The sequence below is a fragment of the Brachyhypopomus gauderio genome, chromosome 8 (genome assembly GCF_052324685.1).
Source record: "Brachyhypopomus gauderio isolate BG-103 chromosome 8, BGAUD_0.2, whole genome shotgun sequence".
NCBI classification, from domain to species: Eukaryota; Metazoa; Chordata; class Actinopteri; order Gymnotiformes; family Hypopomidae; genus Brachyhypopomus; species Brachyhypopomus gauderio.
The window spans coordinates 20,279,349-20,297,734 of record NC_135218.1 but is presented as its reverse complement, the minus strand read 5'-3'; the positions used below and the strand labels follow the sequence as shown (position 1 = coordinate 20,297,734).

Sequence of the window (18,386 nt, the reverse complement as noted above, 5' to 3'; positions counted from 1 at the left end):
CTTCTACAGAAGTATTTTTAAACCCTAGTATCTATACTTCTACCCAAGTAATGAATGTGAATACTTTTGACACCGTTGCTTCTGCCTGCATGACCTTGCTACATGCTCCTTAAGAGGTTGGTAGAATCTCCTCCCAGACCTGGATTAAAATGTCAGTCAACACCTGGACAGTCTGTGGTGCAACGTGGCGTTGTTGGATCAAACGAGACATGATGTCCCAGATGTGCTCAATTGGATTCAGGTCTGGGGAACGGACAGGCCAGTCCATAGCATCAATGCCTTCATCATGCAGGAACTGCTGACACACTTCAGCCACATGAGGCCTAGCATTGCACAGGCATATAATCTTACCTCTGGCTAGCACATGGAGGTCTATGCAGCCCTCCAAAGAAATGCCTCCCCACACCATTATTGACCCACTGCCAAACCGGACATGCTGGAGGATGTTGCAGGCAGCAGAACGTTCTCCACAAAGGAAGAGGTAGTGGTCCTGCTGTTTGGTTGTTGCCCTCCTAAGGCTCTCTCCTGGTGTACTGGCCTGTCTCTTGGTGTCTGATCCATGCTCTGGACACTGACACAACAAACCTTCTTGCCACAGCTGGCATTGATGTGCCATCCTGGATGAGCTGTACTACCTGAGCAACTTCTGTGGGTTGTAGACACCGCCTCATGCTACCTCTATGGTGAGAGAACTGACAAAATGCAAAAGTGACCAAAACATCAGCCAGAAAGGATGAGAACAGAGAAAAGGTCTGTGGTCACCACCTGCAGAACCACTCCTTTATAGGGGGTGTCTTGCTAATTGCCTCTCATTTCTGCCTGTTGTGTTCCATTTGCACAACAGCAGGTGAAATTGTTGTTGCTTCCTAACTGAACAGGTTGGTTTCACAGAGGTGTGGTTGACTTGGAGTTACATTGTATGAGTGTTCCCTTTATTTGAGCAATGTATTTTACTTGAGAAATCAGTATTAAGTTGAACTGGTCATGTATGATTTTCTATTTTAAAATGTGAATTTCTACTCTGATAATTAAAAACATGTCAAATTTACTTACTTATCTATTAACAAATGGAAGTTCAGAAAGCATACATAAACACTAACAAAATGGTTGTAGGCCTTAATAATTAAAACTATGGGAATCAAAATATCTACAGGCATATTAGTACACAGTTCTATTAATTTACAGAGCAATAATTGAGTCCAAAATGAAATAACAAAGGAAAATATGTGTATTTTACCCAGTTACACAGTGAGAAGACTGCAGTAGTTTGTTGCATGCTCGGGCCAGTCCTTTGAAGTAATTTGAAGACTACTCTCATTAGACCACAGCCATAGGCTCTTGAAACTTAAACTTGGAGATGCAACCAATAGGCAAGAAGCAGATATGTTGGTGGAACAATTTTAAACTCCTTTTGCATAGGATTAATGGCCTAACTAACCTTATCCATGACATTTCTGAACAATAGCAGCCTCAATGTATTTTACCTTCCTTCAACACATTCCATTAGAATGATTTACAAGTCACAGAATCAACCTGATCAAAACTCCATTGGAAAGGTCTGGAGAATCCTCAAGGCTCTGAAAATGAAGGAATAGTCTTCTATTCCTACTATAATTATCCCTTGTCCCACAATCTACAAATCTTTTTCACAAAAAGAATAACTTTTTGTTAAATAACTTTTTCGGTTTCTCCTAGAACTATTATTCATTCTTGGCAAAAAATGAGCCAAGCGCAAAATTATATTGAATTGTTCAGGCAACAAATGACTGGTCAGAAAATAAACTTGCTGCAGCATTGTTTGGAAGAAAAACTGAAAACAGTGAACTTCAGTTACATAGTCTTCTTATATACAAAGATAAAAGCATGAAAATATTTAACCTTAATATAAATTTCAAATTAATACATGCCTGGGTGTTAAAGCTTTTCTGATTTGCTGTTGAGACCTTTAAAAGCTTACTATTATGTAATTTGGGGTTTGGCCCTTTTTTGTTGCCCAGGAGTATATGAGTTTAAATTATACAGTTTTTGCATTTTGTGAATATTGAAATGTTCTTGTTCAGAATTTTTGTTTGACAATACTTGATGGTAGCAATGATTCAGTAGGACATAGAATATATCTCATTTTATCATCTATATTTATCAAGTTCAAGGATCCAAGAGAAAGTAATGTATCTCTTTTTAGCTGTATTGCTTCACATGGCTTGACATCACCACAACCTTCCATATTAACTAGCTCAGTCCAAAAAAATCATTGCTCAGTCTTGAACACAGCTGCTGGGATTTGGCAGTCTCCTATACACAAAATGGAAGGTCTGGGGATGAGGGCGGCTCTGGAACTCTGCTTTAATCCACTGAGGGTACGTGTCTGGGGCCAGCTGCTGACTACTGTCATCTGTGAAGAGGAAGAGGGCATAGTTTTCTGGATCGGTCACACGGAATTTGTGGGCACAGAGGCGGCTGACCTCTTCCGTGGTATCGTAGGGATGCACTTGCAAAGTTTTAGCTGTGCAGCCGTTGGTGACATCTTGTAGAGCCACTCTGAGGAAATTCTAAACACATGCACATAAACGTTTAAAGTATCGCAATATTAACAACACAAAAGCAACAACCATCACATGCGGTATTACAATACCTGGAAGTCTTCCACAGAAGGAAGGTTTCCTTCAATTGTGCGCCTTTGGTGCCACTGGTGCAATGTGTTGCGTGTGGCAGAGTTGAGAATATAAGCAGCCTGATCCTCCTGGAAGTTCTTAATCAGAGACATGGCTCCATATGCACTTGTGAGATAGTATCCACCTAAAGTTGAAAGTTGTTAAAATAGTTTTAAAAGTTCATTAATGCATACATAAAGCTAAATGGCTCTAGGCTACTGTCTAAGGCAGAGGTACTCAAGGCCCGCGGGTCAAATAAAGTAAAAGCAGTAAAAGCTAGCTTTGTTGTGGCTGAAGAAATTGCCCACGTTTCAAAGTATTTTTCAGAGGGAGCATGTTTGAAGCACAATTGCTATTTTCACACTTATTTGATATTTAAAGTTTTGAACAAAGTAAATGTGATATTTTTTATGTTATTTTTCTTTTATTCACTTGGATAGTTTGATCGTTGATTGATGGGGTAATGTGGGTTTGATAATCTAACAAATGAAAAGGACATGCTATAATAACAGCAACAAGCAAACATTTTTTTACATCTTTTTTTTACATCTACATGTAAATATATATATGTAATATTTGTAACTTGAATAAGGAATTCAGTTATTATTTAAGGAGTAGTTACATTTAATGTTTAATCCTGTAAATTAGCGATCAATAAACCTCTGATCAAGAAACCAAATTTTGATCCAACTGTACTATCTAATTATAGACCCATTTCGAACATATAATTTATATCCAAGACCATAGAAAAAGTTGTAGCCCAGCAATTATGCTTATATCTGCAAAGGAATCACATATTTGAAAAGTTCCAATCTGGATTTAGGCCCCACCACAGTACTGAAACAGCCCTAGTTAAAGTAACAAATGATCTTGCCTCAGATCAAGGCTATGTATCTGTACTAGTGCTTCAGGATCTTAGCACAGCTTTCGACACAATAGATCACAGGATCTTGATAGAACGGTTAGAAAGCTGGGTTGGAATCTCTTTCCACAGCACAGTTCTTTCATGGTTTAAATCTTACTTAACTAATCGCTATCAGTATGTAGAGCTCAATAATATTCCGTCCCAATGCACAAAAGTGAAATATGGAGTCCCGCAAGGCTCCATCTTAGGACCAAAACGGAAGTTCTCCTTTTGGGCCCAAAGGCCGCAAGACAGAAAATACCAGATCTAATGCTAAATCTCGCAGACTACCCCATAACCCCTGGCATAGTAGCCAAAAATCATACTCAACTCTGACCTATCATATGATAAATACATAGATAAATACTACTAGGATAGCTTTTTTACATCTCCGCAACATTGCCAAGCTAAGAAATGCATTATCACAGCATGATGCAGAAAAATTGGTACACGCCTTTGTTAGCTCAAGATTAGGCTACTGTAACTCATTACTGTCAGGATGCTCATATAGGAATCTAAATAAACTTCAAATAGTTCAAAATGCCACAGCGAGAGTTCTGACTAGAACTAGAGAATTCAATCATATCAGGCCAGTCCTATCAGCCCTGCATTGGCTCCCAGTTAAATTCCGTATTGACTAAAAAATTATTCTACTGATTTATAAAGCACTGTACGGGCTTGCTCCTGATTACCTCCAGGAACTCTTATTTTGAACCTTCACATCCACTACGATCACAGGGTGCTGGCCTCTTATTAGTTCCAACAATTAATAAGGGGGAAGAGCCTTTTCTTATAAGGCCCCCCAACTATGGAATAACCTACCAGAATGTGTTTGGGACTCTGACACAGTCTCAGTCTTTAAGTCTAGGTTGAAATTTTACTTATTTAGTTTAGTGTTTCGTAATTAATGTGCCCCCTTAGGGCGTACTCACACTAGGCACGGTTTGCTGGTTCCGTGCTGGGGCCCGGTTATCCCCCTTCCCCACTCCCCCTCTGGCCTGCACTCACACTGGCTTCATCAAGCCGGCCCGAGCACGCTTACGTCATCACAACGTGACTTTATTTGGAAAAAAAGCGCACTCGCACAACACTATGGAGTTCACGATTCTCTTTTTATTGTATTTTTGGAGTCGTTTTGGGAGTGCAGAAACACGGTGCAAGCACAGATTTATCGATAATTTAACACAACGATTGTCTGCTAATCGCTTTGCCGCTATGACTGTTTAACGTGAGCGTCGCATCACTGACGTCATGTTTGAGTTCCAGCGAAATGAACCAGACGAGGCACCAAGCGGGCCCGGGCACGGATAGCGCTCACACTAGAAGCGAACCGTGCCCGAGTCCACATGAATCGTGCCCTGGCCCACCTCTTCAAGCGGGCCCGAGCACGGTTAACTGATCCGGGCCCGGGCACGGTTGGAGCGCTCACACTAGCCAAACGAACTGCGCTTTGGCAGGGAACCGTGCCCGGGCCCGGATCACAGAGCCTAGTGTGAGTACGCCCTTAGATAAAGGTACAGATCCAGGGGTTCATGGGCAAAGGGTTTTATGGTAAACTGGGACCGGCTCGCCAGAGGGTTCAGTCCAGCCCGTGGAATAAACCTGCATTATTAAAGAAGAATAAACTCAATTTTATTTTAAATCTGCAGCTCCTATATTGTCTGCTAGGTGCGTGTTTAAGTCAGTTCTATCACTTTACCCGCTTTTTCTGTTGACCTGGCACATTAAGTGAAATGTCTTTGTCAAAAAAGAGAAAAGTGGTCACAGAGTGTCGGATTTTTCAAGAGTGCATAATGCACTTAAATAAATGTTTAACTGAATAAAAGTGTTGTTGAAATTGCATATACATAAAAAGAACAATTCATTTCATATAAAGGTTTTTATCATTTACTTATTTGCCCTAATACAAAGAAAAAAATGGGACTTATTGTTAGTTCCATGTAATTTTGGAATGAGTTTACTGGTTTGGCCCCCTTGCGATCCGATTAAGTTGTATGTGGCCCCCAGACCAAAATGAGTTTGACACCCCTAGTGTAGTGGATGGATGCCAATGTCTCAGGATTCTCCCGAGTCTGTGTTACCTTCTGGTTCTGCCTTTTTAGCTAGGCTGTAATAATTTAATGCCGGAGTTGCTGCCACACTCCAGAAATTTTAAATTTCATCTGTCCCGCATATGATCCCATACAGAGCTAATTTTCCGTTTTCCATTTTTCTTTTTCCATATGGCTGCCCGCCTACCCGAGAAATACTGAGACAAGGAGAGACGAGCCTTTCCCGAGATCCATCTTGGACCAGCCACCTCCTGCCCAACCAGCTATGATGAAGGATCAACCCACAGCCCTAACTAACCAGTTGTGGATGAAGGATACACCCAATGCCCTGGACCCTCTCACCATCCCAAATTCTCCCCTGCTATGACTACTATTACCAACCACCAAGATGTTTAGGACTAAATATAACATGTATATAATTACACACAAAGGTGAGATTTATTTATTCTTCCCATCTTTTCTTTGTTTTTCTACCGTTGTTATGGTGACCGGTGTCGGCCAGAGGAGGATGTGTTCCTTCCTGAGTCTTGGTTCCTTTCAAGGTTTCTTCCTCATGCTCTTAGGGAGTTTTTCTTTGCCACTTATCTGTCACTTTACAAGTGTCCGAGTCCAAGCCCCCATTGAGCAAGCCAAGTCGCCCTTGGCTTGCTCACTGGGGGCTTGGACTCGGACACTTGTAAAGCTGCTTTATGACAACAACTGTTGTAAAGAGCGCTGCATAAACAAATTTTGATTGATTGTTTGATTGATTACATTTATAAGCTACATATGGCCCTCTGCAGGCAACGTTTTGCCCAAAATCATTTTGCGACTGCCATTCTGAATCAAATGTTTTCTTTTTATCGCATTCTTCGTCAAAAGGCTTTGTGCTGCATAAAATTAGCTGACAATAGCCCTATCCGGACGGGATTAGTTTTTCAGGGGGACGTCTGTGAAAAATATTTCACCCTTGTACTCAGTGATAAAACTCTTGCATCCGGACAGCAATTGAAAAAACAGGAGGACCCGTGAGTTTTTGGCTTTCTCGGTCACATGACATCGCCTTGTCACGTGATAGCATGTTTAATAATGTCACACTGCCAACTCTGATGATTCCTTTTTAACTTTTAACTTTACTACTGTTCAGTTCAGCATTTAAGATCTCCGTTTAAGTTAAGCTATTTTGTTAAACCAATACAGAAAACACATTATAAAAAATCGCTAATGAATGTAAATAGCTAAATAAATCCGTTAAATAAAATAAAATAAATCCATTTAAAAATCCAGTAAATCCATTTTCGCTCGCCGCTGTCTTTACGTGGATCTCCGTGAAAACGCGCGCCCAACGTGTAACTACGGTGCGTGGCAGTGGACATATAGCTGTTTTATTAAACGCGAGGTGATGTCTGCATGTATAAACTCAGACATGTGGATCCGGACGGGACTAAAATTACCAGACGACCACGGAGTACAGCGAAAAACAGTAGGTAATTCCGCCTGTAATTTTCTCTGAGGACGTCTGAGAAAAACACGGACATGCTCGTTCCGGACGGGATTAAAATCACAGAGGACCCCCCGTAAAAGAGAAAATTACCCCAGGACCCCCTGAGAAACTAATCCCGTCCGGATAGGGCTGACTCAATTTGTTTATCTAATAAAAGTTGAGTTTTTGGCTCAAGCCACCCGCAACCCTGAACAGGTGTGGTAGAAAATAGATATATGGATTAAAATTTATTAAAAGGTTTTACATTTTGAACTTTATTTTTAATACTGTGATTTTTGTAATGTATTTACGTGTACATGGAATTATTAATTACTTATCATGTTAGGAAATATTGAGTCAACTAAGATTTATCTGTAAGTCAGATGCAGTAATCAAAAGAGCCACATCTGGCTCATGAGCCATAGGTTCCTGACCCTTGACCTACGCAGTGGGTTGGAACATGAATTAAAAAAACTGAAGCATATTTGGATACAGAATAATGCCTACTGCCAAGTATGCAGAGGATGTTTTCATGGCCTTCAGGTAGGTGGCAGTATGGGACTATAACTACAAAACGTCTATATTTTAGGCTAAAGCATTATAGTATGAGTAACTTAACTGAAGCTTTCAAAGAGGCCATGTTCTCTGTAGCAAATTATTGAGTTGACAGTTTTCCTGTTTCATCTTATTATTTTTCCTCTGTGTAATATGGATGAATTGAGTTAATAGTGTTCTGTCTATAGCTGATCATTTTTATGTACTGTATACATTCTCACACTTCAGCAATATAAAATTGTAATTTCAACTACCACAATGTATGAACTGCACTAGTAATATATTTACTGCTTTAGCAACTTTTATCTATCAAAGATACATCAGTATGTTTGTATACAGCTGAGTGAGCTGAAGTGTGAGAATTAGACATTAGACAGTAGAGACAGTAGATTATGATGGTATATCCATGACACTTACCTTCTCCGTGAAGTAGAGAGGGGTCCAGGAGCTCCATCATATACTGGACCTCTATGTCTAGCTGAGGCATGTCACACTGAGCCAAAACATAGGTCAGCATGGGTAAGAAATCATCAGCTCCACACAAGCTGCCTGTCATAAAGCATAAAGAAAAAGGCTATCAGATTTACAAACAGAAAGTCTTCATTTTCTAATCAGCACTTTAGCCAAGACATTTATAGCTTAATTTTCTGCAATGATGACACAATGTAACAGTACAGTGCATTATTGTTTAGCTTATTTCAAACATTATTTCTCTCTCTCTCTCTCTCTCTCACACACACACACACACACACACACACACACACACACACACACACACACACACACACACACACACACAATACACACACACAAATACACACATATTTCCCAGACTCACCTAAGTGATTCTGCATAGCGCTGTAGATAAGCTTGCATACACGCAGTAGCACTGTGACCTTTCTCTCTGGTGAATACATCTTGCACATGGAGCGGAGTTTACGTCGGATGCACTCGATGACATGGAAGTCTGGCAACTGCAACGTGTCTACTCCCAGCTCTCTTGGTTGCTTGGCCTTGGCTAAGAGCAGGTTCTCTTGCAGCTGCTGCCATATGCCACTGCTGACCTGCAACTCGTGCAGTGCCGTATTCACTGAGCCATGCAGAGGCTTCAGCACACACTTGTGCATAGCTCTCTCTAGTACCACATCTGTGAGAGGAGAAATGTTAGTTCTCAACTGCACTTTTCCTAAGAAAATACCAATGTAGGAACTTGGACAACACATGTGGGAAAATGCAAAATAATAGAATTTGAGAAGTTTAAAACATACTAGTGCTCCATACTGCTGTACAGCTACAGTTTTAGGCACAGCAAATTAACTGGAATGAACACTGTATAGTTTATGAATTTAATTATATAAGGTTAATGTGATTGCTGCTTGATCAGTATATTTATTATAATATAATTTATATTATTGTTTGCTTCACCATCTATACTTGTGGCAAAATTCAATACAAAACAGTCAAATATCTCACACTGTCAGTATTCATTAGCATTCACTGGCACCTTTGCACAGAGCATCTGTTTGTTTTCTCTTTTTTCTTAAACACGAGTGATGTACTAGATTTATCAAAATGTAAAAAAAGAAGCCCAAAACGCAGAAAATAAAGAACAACAAAAATGGTTACATCTGGTACTAGCCTGGTACTAGAACTCAACTCCCTGATTACGGCTGTTTGATTAAGGACAAAAATCTAGTGGTGAACTAATCCAAAATTCAGAGTAATGTTACTGCCACTGTCACATAGTCTTTTTTTTCCTCTTATGTACTAAGCACAAATTGCTTGCCACACACTTCTCATATTTAGCTATTTCTTTCACAGCCATCAAAACAAGTACGCATATATTTAGACTGGTTATTTAGATATGATACAAGCTCACCAAGGAATGGACTTATTTCTAATTTATAGTTAACAGCAAAAACAGATGGTAAAGTAAATCATGTAAAAATAATAATTACTTATAATAATAATATAATTACTTTTCTGCGTCTTTTGCTTTTACTGTTTTTACACTATACCATCAAATACAAATAATAATGACTTTATTATGACAATCCAGAATATTTACCAATCTGGTCCTCAGGTATGAGGGATTCAATGGGAGGATTCAGCTCAGAGCCCTGTATCAAGTAGGCCTTCATCTGGGTCATGAACTGTCTGATGGTTTGCAGCAAGTCCAGACCAGACATGTGGCAGCTCTGGTTCTCCTGCACAAAGCTTACATAGTCCTGTACCAGGCAGCCAAAATAAGAGCTTTTGTTTCTTGACAGTTCCACAATGCGCCGCACAGCTCGTCTCTCAGGGGTGGCTAGCACACCCAGGACACCCCTGACCTTATGTAACTGTCCCAATAGTGCCCGCGGCAGGATCAGGAGTGATCCCGAATGAATCTCCACTTCTCCCATCATCAGGAGCCTCCTGGAGTTCTGTGAGGCATGTAGTCGCAGGTGCAGGTCCCTCTGAAGTCCTGCCCCATAGTCGTCCTCCTCTTCCTCGTCTTTATCCTCATCACTGCTATTGTCTATGAGGCCTTGGTCTGGGCTAAGGAACCGATCAAAGTTGAAAGGGATGAGGGGTGAGTCCAGGCAATCAGAGGAGGACGTAAATGTACTTAGATCACTTGATTCTTGTCTTGACTCTGCTTTTCCACAACAGTGCTCCATATGAAGTACCTTTGTACCAGTACAAGTTGGAGGTGCCTTTTGAACATTGCTGGCTTGGTACAAGGCCCTGGCCATGTTCTCGTCATCCAGAGCCATAGTGCTGCAGTGACTGTCAGTGCCTGGCTGCTTTTGTGGAGGAGGAGAAAGAGGAGGTGAATGAAGCTTTTTTGGACTGCTGTGTTTAGGTCCCATAGAGCTTGTGGGTTCGTGTTTCTGTGCTGGGCTGTGATTGGTTCTGTCACACGCAGCTGTCATGGGTATTCTCTTTTGACCCGAATGACGAGGCAGGCAGCGAGGAGGAGGAGGCCTGGGTGGAGGAGTGGGTTGAGATTTGTTACCGGCTTCTTTTGAGTTAGGCTTGGAGAGGTCTTTGTGAGTCACTCTGATGCTGTTTCCCGTGAGCCGTTGGTGTGTCTGGAGAAAAAGTGGATTGAAGAAGGACAGCGCTTCACTGGAGCCACTCGTGCTGTTAGCACTAATGGTGCATGTATGAGCTAGCAGAGGAGGAGGGCACTGCTGACCCTGTTTGGTTCTGTATCCCGATAGCGTCCGACACTGTGTCCTTGTTGCCGATAGTTCACAGTGCAGGAAGGTAGGAATCTTGTTCTGAACCAGCAAACAAGGAGTCAGAGTCTTCTGTTTTCTACAGAGAGCTGCATCCCAGAAACCTGTAAATAAACAAAAAAAGACAGTGAAGTAACCAGATAATAGCATGCTAAGTAACAAATCTAAACAAGTGAATCCACTTAATCCAAATATATACTTACACTTGCTTTTCTTCAAACTAATAGCTAATAGTACATTTGGATGTATGTATGTGAATCAACAGTTCTGTCCTGTCTCTTTAGGCTTCAGAAATGCATTGTTATCAGCTATGTACACTGATTCAGTAGTGCTAACCAAACATCTAGACATAAACACACCCAAAAGTCAGTGAGTTACTTAAAAATAAAGTATCTGTGTGGACAGTGAACTTTATATACTACAGAATGTTCCCTCCTCTTTCTCCTCCCCCTTCTCAGCCACTTCTGTCAGTGGGCGTAGTTTCATTTCATGCCCATTGTCCTAGAACAGTTACTGAGCGATTTCTATTAATTATGTATAGGCCCTTCTGGTCATGGGAAGTACACAATAAAAAGCCTAAAAAAATAGTAATCACACTGAACTGGTTCAAGTCTCCATAAGGCCTTTTAAGAGGAAATATAACAAATACAGATTGGTTATAACCTTTGAAGAAACAGCCCTTGATAAGTGAAAAAATATACACATTTAGCTGTATCTAGAGTTATACCCTCTATGTAAAGTCAGATTCACATTCTCTGTGATGCTAATTTAATCTGTGTCATGCTCACTTGGCAACACTAATAATAACATGGAATGAAACTGTAATTGGAGTGTGAGTAATACTATAGCAATGGCAGCAAGTCCATGATTACAGAGGGACACATCAGTCTTATGTCTTTCACAGTAGGTGAGATGATTCTTACTAATTCTTTGTGAGACCTTACATAAAAGTATAACTTTTACATTTTATGTTTAAGCAAAAAAAAAAAAAAGACCATTTCAAAAACAGCATGATGATGCTTTTTGCTCATTCTTTTATGTCAGGAACACTATGAACGTGAATATGCCATCTTAGCAGTATGCAGAAATTACTAGACATTACTAAATATTAGACATTAGTAGACATTTCTGCAAGTCTGTTAATTTCCTTGCATCAGATTACTATTTGAGGAAGAACAATGTTCGTGAGTGGAGTGTGTTTTTGTTCTGTGCTTAGATGTGGTAGTAGCATTTGCCAGCCAAATCCAGGTTCATTACCAGCTCCCAGCATGGCCAATCCCTTCAGCTCTGCAGGAGTTGTCGCCAAGTTGATGGCTTCAGGGAGCTTGAGGGTGAAAGGTAGAATGTCTCTTCAGAAGAAACCAGAAGAAACCATGAGATGTGGTCAGAACAGAAATATGGAGAGAGGGCAAAAAAGATGGAATTCTGAATGGGTGCTCAGACTTTCTTTGTCATTTGGTCTTAATTTTGTAATTTCCTACTTAGCACTCAAAGAAAGGTCTTGTGAGGTGAGGTGGTATGTCATGTGGCTTACCTGCTAATGCAATAAAAGGCCACAAGACGAAAAACATCTGCAAAGCTGATTCTTGAGCCTTCCAAAGAGAATGCTAGATCATAATGCACAAAGACAAAGCATTTATTTATTTATTTATTTTTTACAAAGTATTTGTTACAAATTATTTCCACAAAATATATGTGCAATCAAGTAATCTCTGACCCTAGCCTTCAATTCATTGTCAAATGGAGCAAGCTTATTAAGATTTTCAAACATTACTTATATCTGATCTTTTGGTGCATTTTCTATATTTTATTTGACTACAAATATTCCAATGTCACGTTGTGCATGGCAACCAGAAGGAGAGACATGCCACTGAAACAGACACCACACCTGCCCAGCTCCCAGTCAACTGAATATTGATCACATGAACATATGCCTCATTTGTGCTATTTTATTCTCTCCCCTTTCTAAAGCCCACAGGTGACAACCTACAGAAGACACCTGTTTCACGATGATACACGACTTTACTGACAGCACTTTACAGACAGTGGTTTACTGACAACGCCTTTCTGGCAGCATTTTACTGACAGCACTTTACAGACAGTGGTTTACTGACAGCGCCTTTCTGGCAGCGTTTTACTGACAGCACTTTACAGATAGTGGTTTACTGACAGCGCCTGCCTTACTTTACTGCTTTGGAAAATAAAGCCTCTGTAACCACACTTGTATCTCGCCCCTCAATGCCACCGTCACATTTATAGATTTATGTTGGACATTTATATAGGATTTTATATTTGATAAACATTTAAATAGATCTTCATTGGAAGAGACTTACAAGTGTGAACGTAAGAGCAAGTGAGACAGAATCCCCAATGTTTTGTTAATTTGCAACTCATTGTCTTTTTACCCCATCCTGTTTTACTTTTATTGAAACATTGGTTGAATTCAAGGATTAAATTAAAAAGATAATTCATTATTCTGTACATATGTTTTCATTTAAGTCAAAACTCACCGTATATCTGCTATATACATCAAGTTCAGCCATTATGATTGACCCTTCACCCCAACTGTAATCATTATGCCCATTCCTTCCCACCACCTAGCTATCTGTTCTGTCACATCACATCTAGCAACCATGGGATTGGCAGCAAGCCCATGGGGTTGGTAACAAAGACGTTTCCTCAGAGAAACACAAAGCTTTTTTCAAGCTGCTGCCCATGCTGCAACACAAGATAGGAAGGAAAGTGCAGCTGCCCTCGACAGTGAGGACGAAGATGTCCACAACTGGCTTATATCACCGTGAGTGAAAGGGCACAGAGTAATGCCAGTGCTCCCGCTCTGAAAACTGTGCCAGTTTTTCTCCCTCAGCCACAGACAGTTGTGGCATCTTCAGGGCTTGAACCAGCGAAACCCACAATGATGAAGGCTTTTTGGTTGTGACACCATGCATAATAAAAACAATAATAATTAAGCTGTAATGTATATGTATAAATTACATATGGTAAGTAAAGACAAAATTATACCATAATGGAAGAAGATCATTATATGCAGGGCTATTTTTAAGAGATGAATGAAGGATAGCATTGTGTGAATGGAAAGCAACGTACTGTACAGGCTCTCTTTAAGAGGGTAGTGCATGATGGGAGATCCCTGTGTACTGTCCACACGAAATGAGAGTACCTTCCTCTGAAGGGAAGATGACCTCCTCACCAAAAACACCTGCAAGGGGCACAACTCAAAAAGACTATTAGTAGTAGTCTCCAACTGGCTGGACCATCCTTTACACTTTCCTTAATATTCATATGACACGCACTCAAAATAAAATAAGGAATAACTTTCTTACCCCTACTGGTTGCTGCAGTAGGATGTGTGTGGCCTCCTGCTCTGAGACAGACAGCAGTAACCAGATGGAGTGTGTAAGAGTGAGTTTCTCCAGTACATTTATGTTTTTGCTTAAACTTTCACTGTCACACGACCCCCCTACCAAATGGTACTGCAGGTACACCCCACTCACCTCTCCCTCCACACTACATGCAGAGAAGAGACAGAGAAAGAGAGTGCACAAAGACAGAACATGATTACTGAACGCTAAAACTGCTTAAAACATCCATATTATTTATTAAGTTAACAATGTTGAGGAGCTTTACTGCAAACCAAAGTTTAGACTGAACATTATCGCCCTCTTTTGACTAATTTTATAAAAATTCAGCATAATTCAGTATCACAAATACATGGGTGTCATAATTCTACCACACATACCTATAAAACAGCACAAACCACACTATTGAACTTACTCAGGGAGGAGAGGGGCTTCAGGCTCTCTGGTACGTCTCTGTGAGGCTTTGTAAACCATCTCCTGCTCCAACTGTCCAAGCTCTGATGCAAGGGCATCTACTAGCTTGAAAGAGACATGTTAGCTGGAGACAGAACTTTACAGAAGACACAGGCAGACAAAAGAAGAGAGAAAAGAGAAGAGAGATCAAGGAGATAATGAAAGGGAGAATGAACAGAGCATGGAAAATGAAGACCGTCAGGACAGAAGCTCTGCTCTTATGAAAATGCATACAAATGTTTTGACCTCCTCTAATCCTCCCACCAGGGCAAAGGATGTTGGTTAGTCACCTTCCTGTACTCATAACCTGTTCCCCCAGACAGGAAACTGGATGTAGAATGGCTACAGTAAGAAAAGAGCCACAGAGGACCCCTTCATGAAAAGCAGGTAATAACTCCTGTCAAAATAGGGTAGATTGCTGCTTATCAGCCCAAAGGAAACCCAAGAAGCATAAACATTTTATTGCTAACTAAATACACAGATGAATGATTGATATGAGAATTCAATACTGAAGTCTGTATGAAATGCTTCTCTTTTTTATTGCAAAATGAGCTTATGACAATATAAAAGTGATTTTATACTGAGCATATGACATTATGAAAGGCCAGGATAACTATGTGAAAGTTGAACAATAGATGGCAGTATTTTGTACAGTACTGTATATAACAGGTTATTTTCATCAGAAGGATTGTAGGGTCTTAAAGCATGCTTTCTGAAATCAGTGATCATGATTTAGACTGAGGAAGATTATCTTTAAAAATGTATTTGCATTTGCATTTCTAGCCACTGATGTACCCACTGATGACATCCTTTAAACTGCTCTGGTCATTGCAAACTTTGTACATTGCCAACTGCTGTAGTTTAAAGTTTGTCAACCCTCAAGATCCTCCCACTGGCCAAGGACCTGAAGCAGTTGCCTGCTTTGCCTGGTGGCCAGCATCTCCTCTGAATATGAGTTAGGTTCAGGTATGCTGCACAAAATTGCTAAAGCAAAAAAGGTAAAATGAGACAAAGGAAACAAAAACAGCAGATAAGAGTGCAGATAAACAGGGAATACAAAAGGAAGCTGAAATTGAAAGAGAAAAGACTTTCTTGTTTTGGATTTTCCCATGGCTCAAACACTAGCCCATACATGATGGCTAACACTAATGAATTATGAAACTGGCCCCATGAGCTAATGCTAAGAAACATAGTGCAATGTTTAAAAATGAATCATAAGTAGTACAATCAATAAGTTGCCTAGATATTATCACTAAAAAGATAATAGCTTAATTGTCTGAGGGTAAATGTGGGAAGCGATTAGTACTTAATGGTAAAGGCAGTGAAAGCCTCACTCAAGAGAAACACAGTGGGAACAATCAGAGAGGAACAAAGACTAACAGATGACAGAAATGTACAACATCACTGAATACAACTTCATAGCACAAGAATAAATGGTGACAAGAGTGCAAAATCAGCTTACCTTAAAAAAGCTCCCAGTTTTGTCCATGCTGCTAGGCTGGGAAACTGTATTCATGGCCATGCTGATCTGCCCATTTAAAGACCCTGCCAGCATAACAAACAGGGGGAATGCACATGAGGCATTTAGGCAGTACACAATTGCAATTTGCTACTGCTTTAAGCTATTTTTTACTTTATGATGCTCTTACACTGGTCCACCTCTTCGTTCAGTGTTCATGCTTCTGTCAAACAGTGTGTGCATGTGTTGAATTGTTGGACTGTGTAGGCATGCAGGAACTTAACTGGATGAAAGAGGCAACTGTGAGAGCTACTTTAAAGTCTGCTGGCTGTTGCCACTGCCACAGTGATTTTGAAATCAATTTGTAGGTTTTTATAGCTAAAAAAATTTAGCTGTTTTTAATAACTTTATTTTCATCTCTCCAAAATACATAATTAGCCAAAAGAATATATGATTGCTTGACATTTCCCATGTGTTCTCTTGTGCATTTATAGCAAGCGTATTGTAAATATGAGAAGGAACTTCATTATTTGTTAAATGTTTGCCATCCTGTTAAATGTTTGCCACAGAGGAGGATGGGCTCCAATCTGAGCATCGGTTCTTGTCAAGCCTGGGATTAGTAGTGATAAAACGGACACAAAGAACAAAACAATGAAACAGGGGGAACATAAAATACAATATAAAATACAAATGATCTTGTGCATTTCTTATTAAAACACTGAAACAACACCATAGCTCAGTGCCTGAGATATTCTTAGCACATTTTACATCAACATAATACTTAGCTTAGGAAGGGAAAAGCAAATGGTATTTATAAGTAATGTATTTAATTTAAGCAATATTTGTTGTAATTATTAAAACAGAGACCCTCGATTCTGAAAGAATCATAGTACAGAATCCACATTGCCTGAAGTGGTTGACATCACTCATGGTACTTTTCAGGTGCTTTCTCCATTTCTTCTAATACAAAACACAGAAGTACTGATGTTGGGTGCCATGTTTAAAATAAGGTTGCCATTTTTTTTAACTAATACATACATGACATTACAGTTATCCAGAACCCATGTAAGATGCCGCAGAGCCCCAGCATAATTAAGCACACTGCAGGTTTCATAAAAACAGCAGGGGGTCAAAAAGGGACAAGCGGCAACCGAAAATACTGTCCCATAAATATGGAACACCATTTGAGTTGCAAACAAAATTTGTTCTTGGGTGATAACATCTGAAAAATATCTTCACTCATTCAATTTGTCTTCTGTGAAGCAATAGCAAAAATGTAAACCATAATTCTTTTTTAGCACAATCAATGAAGAAACTTCCAGACGAGTCACTGAATAAAGTATGATCTCATCTACAGAACTATGAGAAATATGATCACATCTTGAGGGCTGACAAGTAACCAAGGAGAGTAACATAACATACATATCTTGTCATAATGCTTAAAGTGAAGATTGGCACCAAAAACTACTGATCATTTTTTCATGATATATTCTAGCTGTGCTACAGTACACTGTGAACATACAACAAACAGGATCACAAAAGCACTAATGCACTCAAATCACTGCACAAAACAGCAAACAGCTACAAAAGAAGCAGACATTCAATCAGTTAAGAATATCCTTCATTATGAATATTGTATTTCATAGAGCATGGTTACATAGCCTGTGAAAGAGAAAATATTCTCTAGTAGTTTGAGTAGAATTAGTCAGCAACCACATAAAATGGTTTGGTAGACAAGTGTACAGAGAGCCAGGCTGAATTTTGGACAGATGGATGGAAATACAAAACTCTGCGATTGTATAAATGTCAAATCTAAAGCAACAAACTCCAGTTACAATATTTGGTGTTAAAATCTTGCATGCAGTCTTTATAGAAGGGCTCAACACAATTTTCATTATCAAGAAAGTTTTACACAAGGACTAAAATTACATATTTACAAACTGAAAAATCATATAACACGTAGAAGTACCGGCGCTAGATGATAAAGAACCATAATGTAGTGACTAACCATTTGGTGCTACAATTCAGATGAAAGGCAAAGTGACAAAGGAGTCCATCCAAGATGCCACGATATGCCCCATCCAGCCATCCATGTCTGTATTACTGTATTATCCATGTCATATCTTCTAATATGCAGAACAACTATCGATACAATGTCTAATTTACTATTTTTCAACAAATCACGTCCTCACATGCAACTTCACAAGCAACAACTTTTATAAGATAGGCTTATAAGGCAATGCGTCT

At 39.8% G+C, this 18,386-nt stretch overlaps 1 protein-coding gene across 3 annotated transcripts; it reads right to left on the bottom strand.

The window, feature by feature from the left end:
* Window positions 1-1,103: 1,103 nt before the first annotated feature.
* On the bottom strand, window positions 1,104-18,286 carry rin2b (Ras and Rab interactor 2b). Of its 3 annotated transcripts, XM_077015244.1 has the most exons (13): window positions 16,330-16,398; window positions 16,143-16,225; window positions 14,643-14,746; window positions 14,192-14,375; window positions 13,956-14,067; window positions 12,385-12,457; window positions 12,108-12,199; window positions 9,692-10,954; window positions 8,462-8,770; window positions 8,041-8,172; window positions 2,633-2,796; window positions 2,463-2,549; window positions 1,104-2,392 (listed from the first exon to the last, which is right to left on the bottom strand). In XM_077015244.1, the coding sequence occupies exons 2-13, from the start codon at window positions 16,200-16,202 to the stop codon at window positions 2,249-2,251; spliced, it is 2,724 nt and encodes a 907-aa protein (XP_076871359.1). In that variant the 5' UTR covers window positions 16,203-16,225; window positions 16,330-16,398; the 3' UTR covers window positions 1,104-2,248. The 3 variants fall into 3 exon arrangements, with proteins under 3 accessions (XP_076871359.1, XP_076871358.1, XP_076871357.1); XM_077015243.1 differs by lacking the exon at window positions 16,330-16,398 and adding an exon at window positions 18,148-18,286 and having other exon boundaries at window positions 1,104-2,549; XM_077015242.1 differs by having other exon boundaries at window positions 1,104-2,549; window positions 16,330-16,397.
* Between the last annotated feature and the right edge of the window lie 100 nt (window positions 18,287-18,386).